This window comes from Dreissena polymorpha, chromosome 9 (assembly GCF_020536995.1).
Source record: "Dreissena polymorpha isolate Duluth1 chromosome 9, UMN_Dpol_1.0, whole genome shotgun sequence".
NCBI classification, from domain to species: Eukaryota; Metazoa; Mollusca; class Bivalvia; order Myida; family Dreissenidae; genus Dreissena; species Dreissena polymorpha.
In genome coordinates, this window is record NC_068363.1 from 101,002,677 (window position 1) to 101,018,680 (window position 16,004).

At 38.2% G+C, this 16,004-nt stretch overlaps 1 protein-coding gene across 2 annotated transcripts; it reads right to left on the reverse strand.

The window, feature by feature from the left end:
- Positions 1-337: 337 nt before the first annotated feature.
- Positions 338-14,027, reverse strand: LOC127843767 (uncharacterized). Of its 2 annotated transcripts, none has more exons than XM_052373517.1 (7): positions 13,938-14,027; positions 11,144-11,275; positions 10,514-10,727; positions 7,530-7,710; positions 6,850-6,898; positions 5,098-5,300; positions 338-1,843 (listed from the first exon to the last, which is right to left on the reverse strand). In XM_052373517.1, the coding sequence occupies exons 1-7, from the start codon at positions 13,983-13,985 to the stop codon at positions 1,534-1,536; spliced, it is 1,137 nt and encodes a 378-aa protein (XP_052229477.1). In that variant the 5' UTR covers positions 13,986-14,027; the 3' UTR covers positions 338-1,533. The 2 variants fall into 2 exon arrangements, with proteins under 2 accessions (XP_052229477.1, XP_052229478.1); XM_052373518.1 differs by lacking the exon at positions 13,938-14,027 and adding an exon at positions 12,117-13,272.
- Between the last annotated feature and the right edge of the window lie 1,977 nt (positions 14,028-16,004).

The following is a 16,004-nucleotide window of genomic DNA, read 5'->3' on the forward strand; positions in this document are numbered from 1 at the left end:
ACATCTTGAAACAATATTAACTTCTAAAGTATGCTTCAATTTTAGTCTATCATCATTTGCATAATACTTTCATATGTAACACCATGGCAGTTTAACAATAAAATATGATGAAATCATTTGTATATATATATATTAACTTCTTGTTTTAAAAAATACAAAATGGCCTTATTCCACAAAATAACCATAAATGTGTCTATGATTCCTTCCTATACAATAAGCTTTACATTCAGGTAATAAACCTGGGAGAGCCCAAACCGACAAGAATATAAAGAGGAGTTCACTGCAAAACAATTCTGAGACTAAATAAATCAAAGTGGAAAAACAACAAATGCTATAATTCTGCTAAAATGTTTTATCATTCATCATTACATTTTGCTCATTCAACTGTGAAATTTTGAGTGAAATCGGCCAAGCAGTTAAAAACAAGAGGGCCTAAAAGGCCCAAAGTTGCTCACCTGAGATTCAAAGGAAATGACCTGTTCTTTGAAGCCCTAGATGTCATTAGAACAAATGTTCTTACCAACTTTCATGACTAGTGAACACCCTGGCAGCCACGTTTTTCAAAAGACCAGAACCATTTTCATACACATCCAAGATATCATTTAAACAAATATTCTAACAAAGTTTCATGAAGATTCAAGGAAAAATGCCCCGCACCCTTGGCGGCCATGTTTTTCCTTCAACTGAAACCTATTTTCGAACTCATCCAAGATATCATTGGATTGAATCTTCTTAAGTTTCATGAAGATCGGACAATAAATGTGGCCTCTAGAGTGTTAACAAGATTTTACTATAGCCATATAAGGAAAAATGCCCCGCCCCTTGGCAGCCATGTTTTTCAAGCAGATCATCCAAGATATCATTGAGACCAATCTTCTGACCAAATTTCATGAAGATTGGACAATAAATGTGGCCTCTAGAGTGTTTACAAGGTTTTATTAAAGCCTTATATAGCCATATAAGGAAAAATGCCCCACCCCCTGGTGGCAATGTTTTTAAAGCAACCGAAACCATTTTTAAACTCATCCAAGATATCATTCATTGTGCTCAGGTGAGCTAAAAATAGTTGAGAGCACACAATTATGGGGACTACATATGTTATAATGAGAACAAAGTCAAAGTGCCATAATTCTGCCACAATGTGTTTCAGCCTAAATTTCTTAATAAACGATTACCTATTTAGTCATGCCAATCATCTGTAAAAGTTTGAGAAAAATCTCACCATCAATTAAAGAGGAGTAAAGTACGCAAACTTTTATTGACTATATTCTTTAGTGGGCAAACTGACATAAAGCCATAATTCTGCCAAAACTGGTGCAGCGAAAATTCCTTCCCTTATTATCATCTACAAAATACCGTCAATCGGTGGTGAAGGTTTGAGCTAAATCCACCCAGAAGTTTATGAGGAGCTGAGTACACTCACATTGGAAAATACATTCAGATTGACAAGTGTAATGCAGGGATGCCTGAATCTTTTTGGGGACATATAACTCCATATAAAATAAGATGATAGATGATCTTCTGATTTCATAATCAAATTCCGTTAAGATCTATATTTATTGGCATGACAAAGTCATGCATCGCATGCTTCCAAGTCCACAGGCGTGCAATTCGATCGAATTCCTCCTTGTTGTTCCTGTACAATCGTCCAATCACTGGCTCCATGCACACGTCGCAATACGGATCAGTGAGCAGCGACTGAATGCTGATCAACACTTTAGAGATTGTCAACGCCAGACTCCAGTTGTAGTGAATGGAGTCAAGACCCACGTCTCCGTGACGACTGATGTTTGGGTGAAATATCTTTGTGATAAATTGCACTCTTGGTGGTCGCATTGGGTAGCTGAATGTAAGAAAATATCAAATTTCTGAATCAAACATTTATGTGATAAATTGCACTCTTGGTGGTCGCATTGGGTAGCTGTATGTATGAAAATAAAGTAGATATCAAATTACCCGTACTTAAGTCTGAAGTAATAGCAATTAAAACATTTATTCACACAAACAAAGTTTTGGTAGAAATTTTTCAAACATTAAACATTTTACGTAGAAAGATCAGATTTTAGTAAACAGTCCTAGCAATTTTCAATATTGTATGTTGAAAAGTGAAGAATGTTTGTGAACAAATGTGTGTCTTAGAGCAGACAGACTGACAGACAGACAAATGAGCGTGACATATACCATTCCTACAAAGAAACACCCATGGGTTCAAGGTTTTCATGAAACAAGAGGGCAAAGATGGCCCTAGTTTGCTCACCGGAGAGGAGTCGGTTCATTTAATCTTTACCAAACGTAAAACTTGACCTAGATATTGTCCACACAAACATCCTGGTCAAGTTTCATCATTATTGAACCAAAACTCTGGCCTATGGAGTGTTTTTGTTTTTGTAAGATTTTACCTGGTGACCTTTATTTTGAGTTGACCCCCCTTACCAAACATCAAACTTTGCTTACAAAAATAAATATTTTGACCAAGATTCATAAAATCTGAATAAAATTGTGACCTCATGAGTGTTTACAAGGATTTTGTATAATATAATGAAAATCTGGAAAATCTAAGGGCAATAATTATGGCATTAATTATGTGATTTTGCTCATTATCAAACTTGACTGAGATCTTTCAGCAACTTTCATAAAGAATGCTTGAGAAGTGTGAATGCCAGAGTGTTTACAAACCAAATGTGGACAAACGGACGGCGGACAAAGACCAATTCTAAAACCTCACCTGAGCAATCAGGTGAGCTAAAAAGTGTGTTTCACCGATCTGAGCCATTTTCCAACTTGTCCGAGAAATCAATAAAACCAATGTATTGACTAAGTTTCATGATGATTAGGCAAAAAATGAGACTTCTATAGTGTTTGATCACAAGGTTTCTCTCTCGTCACATAAGGAAAACTGCCCCCCCCCCTGGCGGCCATGTTTTTTTACCGATCGGGACCTTTTGCGAACTCATCTGAGATATATATAAAACCAATCATTTCACCAAGTTTCATGATCATTGGGCAAAAAATGTGCGTTCACAAGCCTTTGTTACTATATAAATATAAGAAAACTGCCCCCCCTCCTCCCCCCCCCCCCCGGCAGCCATGTTATTCAACTTACCGGAACCATTTTTTAACTCAACTCTCGTATCAAGGAAACAAATGTTCTGACCAAATTTCATGAAAATTGGGCCAAAAATGTGACTTCTAGAGTGTTCACATGTTTTCACTATATACATATAGAGAAAAATGCCCCGCCCTCTGGCGGCCATGTTTTTCACCGATCTGGACCATTTTCGAACTCGTCTGAGATATCAATAAAACCAATGTTTTGTCCAACTTTCATGATGATTGGGTAAAAATGACTTCTAGTGTGTTTACAAGGTTTCTCTATAGCAAATTAAGGAAAACTGCCCCGCCCACTGGCGGCCATGTTTTTCAACGGACCAGAACCACTTTTGAACTCAACCAACATATCATTAAGACAAACATTTTGACAAAGTTTCATGAAGCTTGGGCATGAAATGTGACTTCTACAGTGTTTACAAGGTTTTTCTTTTTTTTGACATAGTGACCTAGTTTTTGACCCGGCATGACCCAGTTTCGAACTCAACAGTGATATCATTGGGACAAAGCTTCTAACCAAGTTTCATGAAGATCGTAAAAGAAATGTGCCCTCTAGAAAATACACTGTATTATTATGAAAACATTAATAGTCAAAGGGGAGTAACTACTGTAAACTTAAATGCAATATTTAGAAGAGTTGTCTCGCATGTTACATGACCTTAATTCATGATTGTTTACAAGCCTTTTTACTATATAAATATAAGAAAAACTGCCCGTCCCCCTGGCAACCATGTTTTTCCACGGATCAGAACCATTTTCGAACTCAACTCTCATATCAAGGAAACAAATGTTCTGACCAAATTTCATGAAAATTGGGCCAAAAATGTGACTTCTATAGTGTTCATATGTTTTCACTATATACATATAGAGAAAAATGCCCCACACACTGGCAGCCATGTTTTTTCACCGATCTGGACCATTTTCGAACTCGTCCGAGAAATCAATAAAACCAATGTTTTGACCAACTTTCATGATGATTGGGCAAAAACTGTGACTTCTAGAGTGTTTACAAGGTTTCTCTATAGCCAAATAAGGAAAACTGCCCCGCCCACTGGCGGCCATGTTTTTCAACGGACTGGAACCAACATATCATTAAGACAAACATTTTGACAAAGTTACATGAAGATTGGGCATGAAATGTGACTTCTACAGTGTTTACAAGTTTTTTCCATTTTTTGACCTAGTGACCTAGTTTTTGACCCGGAACGACCCAGTTTTGAAATCGACCGAGATTTCATTTTGATGAAGCTTCTGACCAAGTTTCATGAAGATCGGACAATAAATGTGGCTTCTAGAGTGTTTTCGAACAAATGTGGAAGGACGGACAGACACAGACCGGTCACAAAAGCTCACCTGAGCAATCAGGTGAGCTAAAAAATTATTGCCAGACAGGCAAAGCTTGTTCAAGCAGTTTATTTCATTTAAAGGAGGAAAGAAGCTGAAAGAAACAAGAGAGCCAAACGCCCAAAAGCGCTTACCTTAGACCCAATAGAACTAACCTGTTCTGAGCAGGTAGTGTTCACAAGGTTTAGCAAAAGACTTGTATGAAAAAATTGTCCAAACAAATTGGAAGCCGTGTTTTAAGAAAATCACAATCTTTTCAGACATAGCCATGGTGATATTTTTTATGTTCTAAGCAATTTTCAGTCTGTCAAAAATGTGACTTCCAGAGTGTTCAATTGGCTTTACTATAAATACATAAAGCAAACAGCCCCGTCAAATGGGCTTTACTATAACTACATAAAGCAAACAGCACCATCCAATGGCAGCCGTGTTTTTCAATTGACTGGAACAGTGCCTCATTTGTCAAAGAAATCAATAAAATTATCTGACCAAGTTTCATGAAAATTGGGAAATAAATGTTGCCTCTTTGAGTGTTCACTACCTTAATCTCTTTTTTGACCTAGTGACCGAAATTTTGATCCCACATGACCCTTCAGCTGCACCCATTAAACCATGCCCACTATCATGTAGGCATAAAATACCGACCTGTCTGGAATCTGCAGGTAAAGCAGGAACAGTCCCCCCTCAAAGGGGCTGCCCCTGGGCCCTGTTATTGATGCCTGCCAGTGACAGCAGTGTCTGTCTAGGGGCTCGGCGCGAATCCCTTCCGGCGGGTCGGAGCGTAAGGTCTTCAGCTCGCTGCGTAATCGCCTGTGTCGCCAGGAGTTCTCCTCTATTGGGGGAGTACTCTGCAGGGGAAGTGAAATAAATATAGAATTTACAAATATTTGCTAAATCTAAGACTTAGAACTATCAAATAATTGTATGTTCAATTCTCTTACTATACTCATTTTATTGATGTTTTGTGTTGCACCTTTATCAAAATTACAGAAATTAACTAATTAGAAATCAATTTGATATTGATTACCATGCAGAAGGCCTTATCATAAATTGCAATTCACCCATGCTACTAACATGTATATTGTAAAATATTTCAAGTCTTTAATACTTGATTTCTTAACTAATCCCACAAACGCTGCAATTTGGAATGAATATAACTTTATGTAAAACCTTGACAACAGACTTTGAATAGCACCTCAATGAGGAAAATTCTCATTTGTTGAAATCAATTTTTTTGTTTTTCTTGATTTCATTGAAAAAAGCCTAAAGGGGTTTTAGACGGGTATGAAAATATTTCTGTAATGTTTTAAATGCTCCTTGGGTCGTATTCCAGAAGCATCTTGAGTTAAATTTTATTCTTATCCTTAGATTGGGAAATTTTCTTAAGTGTTTCATTTCATATTGCAATTGATTGGCATCAATATATACATTTAAATAACATCATTATGCCAATGTTATTTTAGTAATACCAAAAAAACATGTGTTTCCTTATTTAGTAAAGAAATACAAAACATTGTTATTTTGAACTGAAGTGAAATTATTTAAGAAATGACTTAAGATGTTTCTGGAATACCACCCCAGGAATACAGATCAAAAGGTATCCCCGATTGCTATGTGGCTACCATAGTCTCAATGGCAAAGCTCATTCATGTGCAGAAGGTATTAGAGTGGCCTTACATTACTAAGTGATGCTGTATGGGAAGACAATATTATTCTGGAGGAAAATTGACAACAAAGCATACAGAGCAACTATCCAGCATTGTGAAGTACGTTCATGGCCCATTATTTATAGGTGATCGGTGAAGCAGAGTGTGGCTTCATGCCAGCTTACAAAAGGTTTTTTATAGGAATTTTTCACCGACTTCAACTCTATTTTTGTCATCTGGGCTGTCAATAACCTTCTTCCACTTTTCCAGCATAAGCTTGTTTACCAGTACTCACATTACATTCTTATGCCTGTAACTGACAACTTCTCTACTTGAATTAAAGGTAGGGGAAGAACAGCCATAGAAATGAGTGGCGTTCTGAGAAAACTGGGCATAATGCATGTGCGTAAAGTGTCGTCCCCAGATTAGCCTGTGCAGTCTGCATAAGATAATCAGGGACGACACTTTCCGCCTAAACAAGATTTTCCGTAAGAAGGGACTTCCTTTAAACCAAACATACCATAAAAGTGGAAAGTGTTGTCCCTGATTAGCCTGTGCATACTGCACAGGCTAATCTGGGATGACATTTTACGCACATGCATTATGCCCAGTTTTCTCAGAATACAACTCATTTAATGAACAATCCCCAGACAGGTTATCAGGCTGGGCCAATAATCAAACCCGCAAACCTCCGATTTGTAGTACATCATTCTACAAACTGAGCAAGACGAGACTGTATAGCAACAATTACCTGTAGTCTCATACTTTCCAGACAGTATCGACATGGTGAGCTCTCCAATCTGAAATGACCAAACAAGTTGTTTTCAGCATGATTATTGATCAAAACCTAATTCCAGTACAATGTATATACATGTGAAATCCATATATTTTAAACAAGTTAAAGTTTATGATGAAATCCTAGATTAAGAAAGGGGAACATGTAAATATACCAATGCGTGTAATACTTTCTTTGCAATTAAACAGTCATGACATGAATCAATGCACAAACTTGTGCAAGAACTGTAAATAATATACTTATCATAAATTTAGGACCGAAACACAAATATATGAACATGAACAACTTTTAACACAAAATCCACATATTTTTTTGTACAGTTTATAAAATGAGTCTCGCTCTCTCAAAACATGGTTTGCTGCGTGTGCGTAAACTGTTGTCAAAGGTTAGCCTGTGTAGTCCGCACAGGCTAATCAGGAACTACACTTTCCACCTTGAGAGGATTTTCTTTTAAGAAGAGACTTAGTTTAAACAAGAAATTCAATAAAAGCAAAAAGTGTGGTCCCTGAATAGCCTGTGCGGACTGCAAAGTCTAATCTAAGATGCAACTTTACCCTCATGCATTAAGCCCCATTTTCCCAGAATGAGGTTCAAATGCATTATTGACTAAGAAATCTCAACAACTATCTGCTCACAGTTTTGAGTAGATCATTTTCCACTTCTTCACTTTGTACTTTGGGTTGAAGAGCGGCCATCGCAGCATGACAAACTCGTGCCAGCGAGTCTCCCCGCACAGCAGGTGCTGCCAGCGCTGACACACCATGCCCGCCGTCCACAGCGAGATGTCATCAAGGTAACTGAACACCAGTAGCAGTACTGCCGGGTAGACAAACATAGACTGAAGGTCAAGTCCAACTAGGCATATGCGTTCTTGAGTTATCATCCAAAAACCATTTTACTATTTCGGGTCACCGTGACCTTGACCTTTGACCTAGTGACCTCAAAATCAATAGGGGTCATCTGCGAGTCATGATTGATCTACCTATGAAGTTTCATGATCCTAGGCATATGCATTCTTGAGTTATCATCCGCAAACTATTTTACTATTTTGGGTCACCGTGACCTTGACCTTTGACCTAGTGACCTCAAAATCAATAGGGGTCATCTGCGAGTCATGATCAATCTACCCATGAAGTTTCATGATCCTAGGCGTATGCGTTCTTGAGTTATCATTCAAAAACCATTTTACTATTTCGGGTCACCGTGACCTTGACCTTTGACCTAGTGACCTCAAAATCAATAGGGGTCATCTGCGAGTCATGATCAATGTACCTATAAAGTTTCATGATCCTAGGCCCAAGCGTTCTTGAGTTATCGTCTGACAACCACCTGGTGGACGGACCGACAGACCGACCGACATGAGCAAAGCAATATACCCCCTCTTCTTCGAAGGGGGGCATAAAAATGTATTATAACTGAACACCAGTAGCAGCACTGCAGGGTAGACAATTGTAGACAATTGACGGCATTCAAACATAATTAAATGTATTTCTTATAAATAAAATGGTTTCCAGTGCAAAATATTACTATTTGCTTTTATAAAAAAAAACAAGAGATGTGTTTGTCAGAGACATAATGCCCCCTACTGCGCCGCTTTGATACATTTTTTTTTACCTTTGACCTTGAAGGATGACCTTGACCTTTCACCACTCAAAATGTTCAGCTCCATGAGATACACATGAATGCCAAATATCAAGTTGCTATGTGAAGGGACATAGAAGTTATGAGCATTTTTCGAAACCTAAATGTGAAACCTAAATGCAAAGTGTGACCACAGGATAGACGGACGGACAGTCCGATCACTATATGCGCTCCTTCAGGGGCATAAATATGTGTTGGACAGGGTCTTTAACGTGAACTGATCACTAATTGCTAAGACTAAGAGACATACTAGTGAAACCACAATGGTATAACAGGGCATTACAAGTTTCTCCATTTGACCATTCTAATATGCAATTTGGTGCGACTGAAGTCCCTAAATCTAATTGTATTTTAGACATCTCTTACTAGATTCAGTTTTTAAGGATTCATGTCCAACCTTAATTTACTGATGAGCAGTGTACAGCATAAAACCTGAACAGACTGCGGGTCGCATATAGCCTCGTTCACTTTGCTTCTGAGTGGGAAAGGGTTGACCATATATGCCCTATGTTGAACATCTTTTTTTAACCCTTTCCCACGTCAAAGTGAAGTGAAAATAGCTATGTGCAAACAGCATAAAACCTGAACAGCCTGTGAGTTACTTGCAGGCTGTTCAGGTTTTATGCTGTTTGCTGCTCATCAGGATCTACTGGATGGGAAAGAAGCCTTTTTAACTTAAATCTAGTAAAAAACATCTTAAATACAATTTAACTTTCTAAGACTTAATAATCGTAAAAATACGTATCTAAGTGGTAAAGGGTTAAGCATAATTAACAATTTACTTGTCTATGAACAAGTTCATCACTGAAATAATCATGTTTGCAAGCAACTGTGGACAGTCCCAATACAAATGTTCTTTACTTGCATTCCTTCCTGATTACTGGTAATGTTCTAGTTTTTTCTAAAAATAATAAATTAAAACAAATTTATTATTCAACTATTAATAAACAATAAAATCTAACTTTATTTTACTATTCAACTGGTAAACATAAAACTAAACTAAAAGTAAAACAGCGATTTAAATATTCCCAAAGTAAAGAAAAACAAGAGCTGTCACCATAGGATGACTTATGCTCCCTATAAATGCCTGATAGAAGTTAAGAGCTTTTTTAAAAACCTAAACGCAGATTTCAAAACCTAAACGCGGACCCTAAGTTCAAGGCCAATGTCACAGGGGGCAAAATGTGTGCATATGGAAAGGCCTTGTCCATATACACATGCATGCCAAATATGAAATTGCTGAAGGGACATAGAAGTTATGAGCATTTTTCGAAACCTAAACGCAAAGTGTGACGGACAGACAGTCCGATCACTATATGCCCTCCTGCAGGGGCATAAAAATGAGTTTGTATGTTTGAGAGCCAGAGAGACTTCATTGATGCATTTTCTTATTTGTATACCAGTATAGTATCTTGACTCTCACATGTTTATACAGAGTAGTCTTTTTTTATATATAAAGGGTTATAATTTGAGTAAAAGGAAAACCCTACTGAGTACAACATGAGCTATGTTATGAAATACAATAGTAATGGAAACTAACTTTTTATAATTAGTTGCTCGCTGAAACTGTTTTTAGTATTTTGGTTGCCCAGATAAACAAAACCAAGCTAAAAACCATGTACATGTCATGTGCATCTAATACTTTCCTTTTAATAAAATACTTGATAATTAAACAACACAAATGCTAACATTACACAATTTTAAGGTAAGTATGCCTTGTTATCAGAATAAAATTAATCATTTCCTAGACCTAAATAAATGCACATTATTTCATTGATAATTGATCCACAGTGCTCATTATTATTTTTAGTTTAATTGCACTGAATTTGTTTACGCATTAAAAAAAAAAGTTGCCAAGTCAGACTACCAACATTCGACCAGGCAAAAACCTTATCGCCCCAGGCTTACAGGCAACCACTAATATTATATCCATTCCTGCATTCCTGACAACTTTTGGAGTCCCTCAGCAACTGCTCACCTTCGGGGGGCAAGGAGTCCACCAGCCCCTCTGGGATGTTGTCCCAGTCCCTGGGGACAGTCAGCATGCCGATCCGCTCAGCCAGGCGGTCCATCTTGTGAGAAACCGGGGCCACGCGGGGCACCTGCAGGGTCGGGGCCGCTACCCGGGGCTGGGCGCAGAAATCCTGGGCCATGTCAGGCTCCTCTGTACCGCTATCGCCCGAGTCTGCTTTCTGTATGCAGGAGATGGAACATCATAAAATAATTACATGATAAATGTACTTTATGAAACTTACTCTGGAAAAACAAAGCTTAAACACTTGTGTGTAAAGTGTCCTCCCAGATTAGCCTGTGGCTCATCAAGGACGACATTGTCCGCCTAAACTGTATTTTCATTTAGAAGAGACCCCCTTTAAACTAAAAATTCCACAAAATTTGAAAGTGTCTTTTTTACTGTGCTTTTTAAAGACAGCAGCAGCATCAACATAGATTGTAAAAATCTTTTTCAGAAATAAATGTCAATCAAAATGAAAACTGGAATAAAAATCTGATGTGAGACATTATTGTGAGTACATGGCCAGTTTTTGCAACATGCCTCAAATATTTTCAGACATGACTTGAAACTCTAAGTTATCTCCTCAAGCCTCACCTCTGGAAAGACCTCCTCCTCCCCCTCCTCCTTGTTGATGTCTGCGGAGAAGAGGAACATGTGACACGTGCCACACACGGGCTCCCCGAAACTGTTGCCATAGAAACCATTGCAGTACATGCAGCTGTTGTACTGGGAAGAAAAAATATAAAATATACTACATGTACATGTACAAAGTTTTAATATTATCTCAAGAATTTTGCAAACAACAAACGTTTTAAAGATCCTGAGACATAATTTCCCGGTTCACATTCGTCCCCTTTCTTAAAGATGCAAGTTACATAAATGATAAATTTATTTCCACTAGCTGGGAAGTGAACGAGTAGAAATTGAGTTCTGAAATAGTTCACTGAGGGGTTTATAAAGTTCCTCTGCACATTTTTTCAAGAAACAAACGATGTGTTTGTTGAACACTATGTCCCCATATGTATGACCTTTGACCTTGAAGGATGACCTTGACCTTTCACCACTCAAAATGTGCAGCTCCATGAGATACACGTGCATGTCAAATATCAAGTTGCTAGCTTCAATATTGCAAAAGTGACATTAAATGAGCGATTTTGATCCATATATTTGACCTTTGACCTTGAAGGATGACCTTGACTTTTCACCACTCAAAATGTGCAGCTCCATGAGATACACATGCATGCCAAATATCAAGTTGCTATCTTTAATATTGCAAAAGTTATGGCAAATGTTAAAGTTGGGGCAAACAAACAAACCAACAAACAAACCAACAGACAGGGCAAAAACAATATGTCCCCCACTATAGTGGTGGGGGACATTAAAAGGGTTGCAGTCATCAGGACCACAGGCTTTCTAAGTTTTTAAGGCTCTCAAATGTTTAAGGACAGAATCCTGAGAAATTATATTGTCTGACAAGAAATTTGGCAAGTCCAATTTTCCTGGAAAGGACGGCGATTCAGATTATCTTCATGTGTAAACACAGACGCCAAAATGTCATAATACTTGCCTTATTCCTGGTTCTATTATTCCCGTCTGTATCCCTTAAATTGCAAATCCCACTCTTGCTTTGTGTTTTCCCTTTCAAGAAATACTACCGGTACTTTATCATTGAAAATCAAATGGCTTGGGTTGAACTATTTCTAAGCTTACAGTAGTTTTGATAGTCACCAGCACTACGGCTGAAGGCCCTGTACGTAAACCGTTTTCAGGCTTTATACTTTTCCTTTACCTTTTAAACACAATCAAAATCCATCCGCTTAGGTTTTTTAATAACCTTCTTTTTGCCAAATTTACATATGAAGTTTTCCACACAATATTTAACATGCTGTTGAAAAAACGTTCATGGATCCTCGACATTTATCTCGACCATTTCACTCCAATCAACACCGCTCAAATAACTTTATTTAAAAATAGTCCCCTTTGAAGTATTTGCACTGCTTATTTGATTTTTTTTCTCAATGAAAGGAATCTAAAAAAAATATTGAAACATGGTCACTGGCACCTTATTTGCTATTTAAAGATACATTTTCAATCTCTATTTGATTGTCAGATAGTAATACAAAATCCAAGCAGTTAGGGTCTTGACCCTGTCTATATCTTGTAAAGTCACTTATATGTTGGCTTAGATAATTGTCTCTTACATATTCAAAGAATTAAAATGATGGATGTGTTATTTTTATTTACTGTACATGTTTTCCAATTTTTATGATCGAAATCCATATGAAAAGCTTGTGATACATGTGTATTAAACTGTTCAAATTCTTGTGATTCTATAGATTGATAGGAGATTTGTATATTCCACCCAATAATATGTTTGCATTCTCAATTCTCAGTGTGCACCAAACAGATTCACAAAATTCAGTGTCATTTAATTCTTCACTATAATCAGCTTAAATAGTGTCTTTAACATCTGTACTAGTCTATGCTCCAGAAGTCCAATCTTGAGATAAAACACTAGAACCCTTTCAATGCTTATTCCTTAGCTGTTGGGGTGAACATTTTAAGTCTTGATTCTTACAAAACACTTTGGTTACAATCCCAATGTCTATATCCTTCAATAACATCACAATTTCTAGTTCATCAATCTTGTTTGATAAATCATCAGCATTTGTGTACTGTTTAATATAAAATGTCTGCTTATTTACTACATCAGGCTTCAACAGAAAAGCATTTTCAGAAAAAACGTCTGTATTACTTGTAAAAAAAAACAGACAGACGGACGGACGGTCCGATCACTATATGCCCTCCTTCGGGGGCATAAAAATAGACGGCGCATTGCAACTCTCAGTCATCCTTTGGCTTATAAAGCTGAGGATTGAATTATTGCAACTAAGCTTTATGGGGATTGATAGATGATGGTGAGGATTACATACCACCAGGATTAAGCACATTGGAGATTTGTAAAGATCGTTTTCAGCCATTCAAAACCTACGAAAATTTCTGATATCTTAACTTTCAACTAACTATCATGTTAATCCAAATTTCAAGTATGTGAATAAAATGTTGGCAACTGTCGAACTGACACTAGTACTGTCACTGATAAATCTGTCACTGAAGTGAGTTGCAACCCGGATGGTCAATAGCTCGGAGTTGCAACTGATAATCGCTTTTTTCTGTATGTGTTTACTCAAAAAAGCTCAGAGCATTCAACATTAAAGAAGAACCTATCACTTATGACTTAGTCATTTTAGTGTCAGATATCCATGATGAAAACGGTCGCATTATACGTCCTTATGTTAAAAAGATCACCTTCCTCTACGTCTGCTGCATTAAATTCTATGAATATACAACTGATTTAAAACTGTCTTTAGAAATAATGAGGTTTTACCCGTTGACTCAAAAATTCCTTCAAAATGTTGTCACTTGCAGTCGCCATGTTTGTTATTAATTGATTCAGAAGTTACCTCCCTTACTTTCATATCTCCACTACTACGGTTACAAACAACTATAAACCATTATCAAAATTGTTATAGGAGATGAATACTATTGGTATTATGGTTACAATACACTAAATGAACGCTTCATGTAGGGCCGTACTCTCTAAAAAAATATCATCTGGATCTGGATCTGGATCTGGATATGTACGTCGCAGGACCTTTCGGTGTAGGCGCGACGGAAGAGAGGGTGGTTTAGTCCCACTGTAGGACAGTTGACCTGAATATGTCAACTGTGTCCGCGCGAACAACACTTTCTTCAAGATTGTTCCACTCTATTAATGTCTTAGGGAAAAATGAGTTTTTGTATAATTGGGTCTTGCACTGGATTGGTGTGAAACACTTAGAGTTATTAACTGAATATTGTTCAACGATATTGTTTACTTTGAAGTCTTTGAAATGTTTAGGGGTAATTCTACGCTTTGATTGCCGGACTGGGGTAAGGAAGTCTTGGCTAGGCATTGCTGGCACCAGCCCCTCAACCACCTTGAAGAAGAAGATAAGTCTATTGGCCTTCCTTCTTTCCTGGAGAGGTGGGATCTTCATACTCTTCAGCATGTTTGTCACGCAGCCTGGTGTTTTGGTGTAGTAGTCGCCGGTTATGAACCTCGCCGATTGTTTTTGGATCTTTTCAATTTTATCGATGTCTTTTTGAAGGAGTGGGTCCCAGACAATGGAGCTATATTCTAGAGTAGTTCTAATTAAGGCGAAGTATGCTGTTTTACGGCAGGATTCGGGGCAGTGTTTCAGGTTGCGTCTTAGGAAGCCGAGTGTAGAGTTTGCTTTTTTGGTGATTTTATTTATGTGTGAGCTCCAAGTTAGGTCTTCTGATATTGTCACTCCGAGGTAAGGGTTTTCTGGGACTTGTTGAAGGATGTGGTTTTCGAGTTGGTAAAATTTTGAGGTTTTCTGGTTTATGGTTAGGATGTAGCATTTTTTGGCGTTGAATCGCATGCCCCATGTGTTAGCCCAGGTTTCTAGTTTGTTCAGGTCTTGTTGTAAAATTTCATGGTCATGGCGACTTCTGATGGGTCGATAAAGTAGGCAGTCGTCTGCAAATAGGCGGACCGATGACTTAACTGAATCGGGTAGGTCATTAATGTGGCAGAGGAAAAGCAGAGGGCCAAGGACTGTGCCCTGTGGAACACCGGAGTCGACAGTTACCGGGTTTGATTTCTCTCCCTCCACAACAACATTCATGCTCCTGTCTGTAAGGAAGTCCTCGAGCCAGTGATTTATGCTACCAGTGACGCCATACTGCTTCAGTTTATGCAGGAGCTTTTTATGTGGAACCGTATCGAAGGCCTTGCTGAAATCCAGGATAGCCATATCTATCTGCGTGCCAGAGTCATAGTTGGAGAGAAGGTCATGGACAGTGGTCAGTAGTTGTGTTTCACAGGAAAATCCGGTTCGGAAGCCATGGTTAAGGTTAGTTAAGATGTTGTTATTTTCCAGATGGTTTAGGATATGTTTGCATATGATATGTTCTAGAAGCTTGCATGTAACACAGGTTAGGGAGACGGGTCTATAATTTTCAGCTAGGTGGACGTCGCCTTTCTTGAAAACGGGTGAGACAAAAGCATCTTTCCAATCTCGAGGGAGTTTACCGGAGTCTATAGATATTTGGAATATTGTTGATAAAGCAGGTGCTAACTGGCTGGCGCAGGTCTTCAATACTAAGTTCGGTATCATGTCTGGCCCTTGAGCTTTGGCAGGGTTGATGTTACGGAGGAGCTTCTCAACGCCTATTGTGGTGATACTGAGTGGGGGTATTTGTGTACGACATCTCTTTGTGGTGTCTGGAAGATGTGTATCTCCTGTATCCTTGGTGAAAGCAGATTTGAACTGGTCGATAAGCAGCTGGGCTTTCTCCTTACTGTCGCTCACAAGTCCACCCATCTTTTTCAGGGGAGCAACGCCGGAGCCATCTTGTCTGCGTGATTTTACGTAACTCCAGAAGG

What these genes read in the sequence shown, in the direction of transcription:
- LOC127843767 (XM_052373517.1), bottom strand. Translation starts at nt 13,985, where the DNA reads ATGGCGACTGCAAGTGACAACATTTTGAAGGAATTTTTGAGTCAACGG. An exon ending in TGGAAAGTATGAGACTACAG is followed by an intron (nt 5,301 to 6,849) that starts GTAATTGTTGCT and finishes CTTCCCCTGCAG; the next exon opens with AGTACTCCCCCAATAGAGGA. An exon ending in TACCTGCAGATTCCAGACAG is followed by an intron (nt 1,844 to 5,097) that starts GTCGGTATTTTA and finishes TCTTACATTCAG; the next exon opens with CTACCCAATGCGACCACCAA.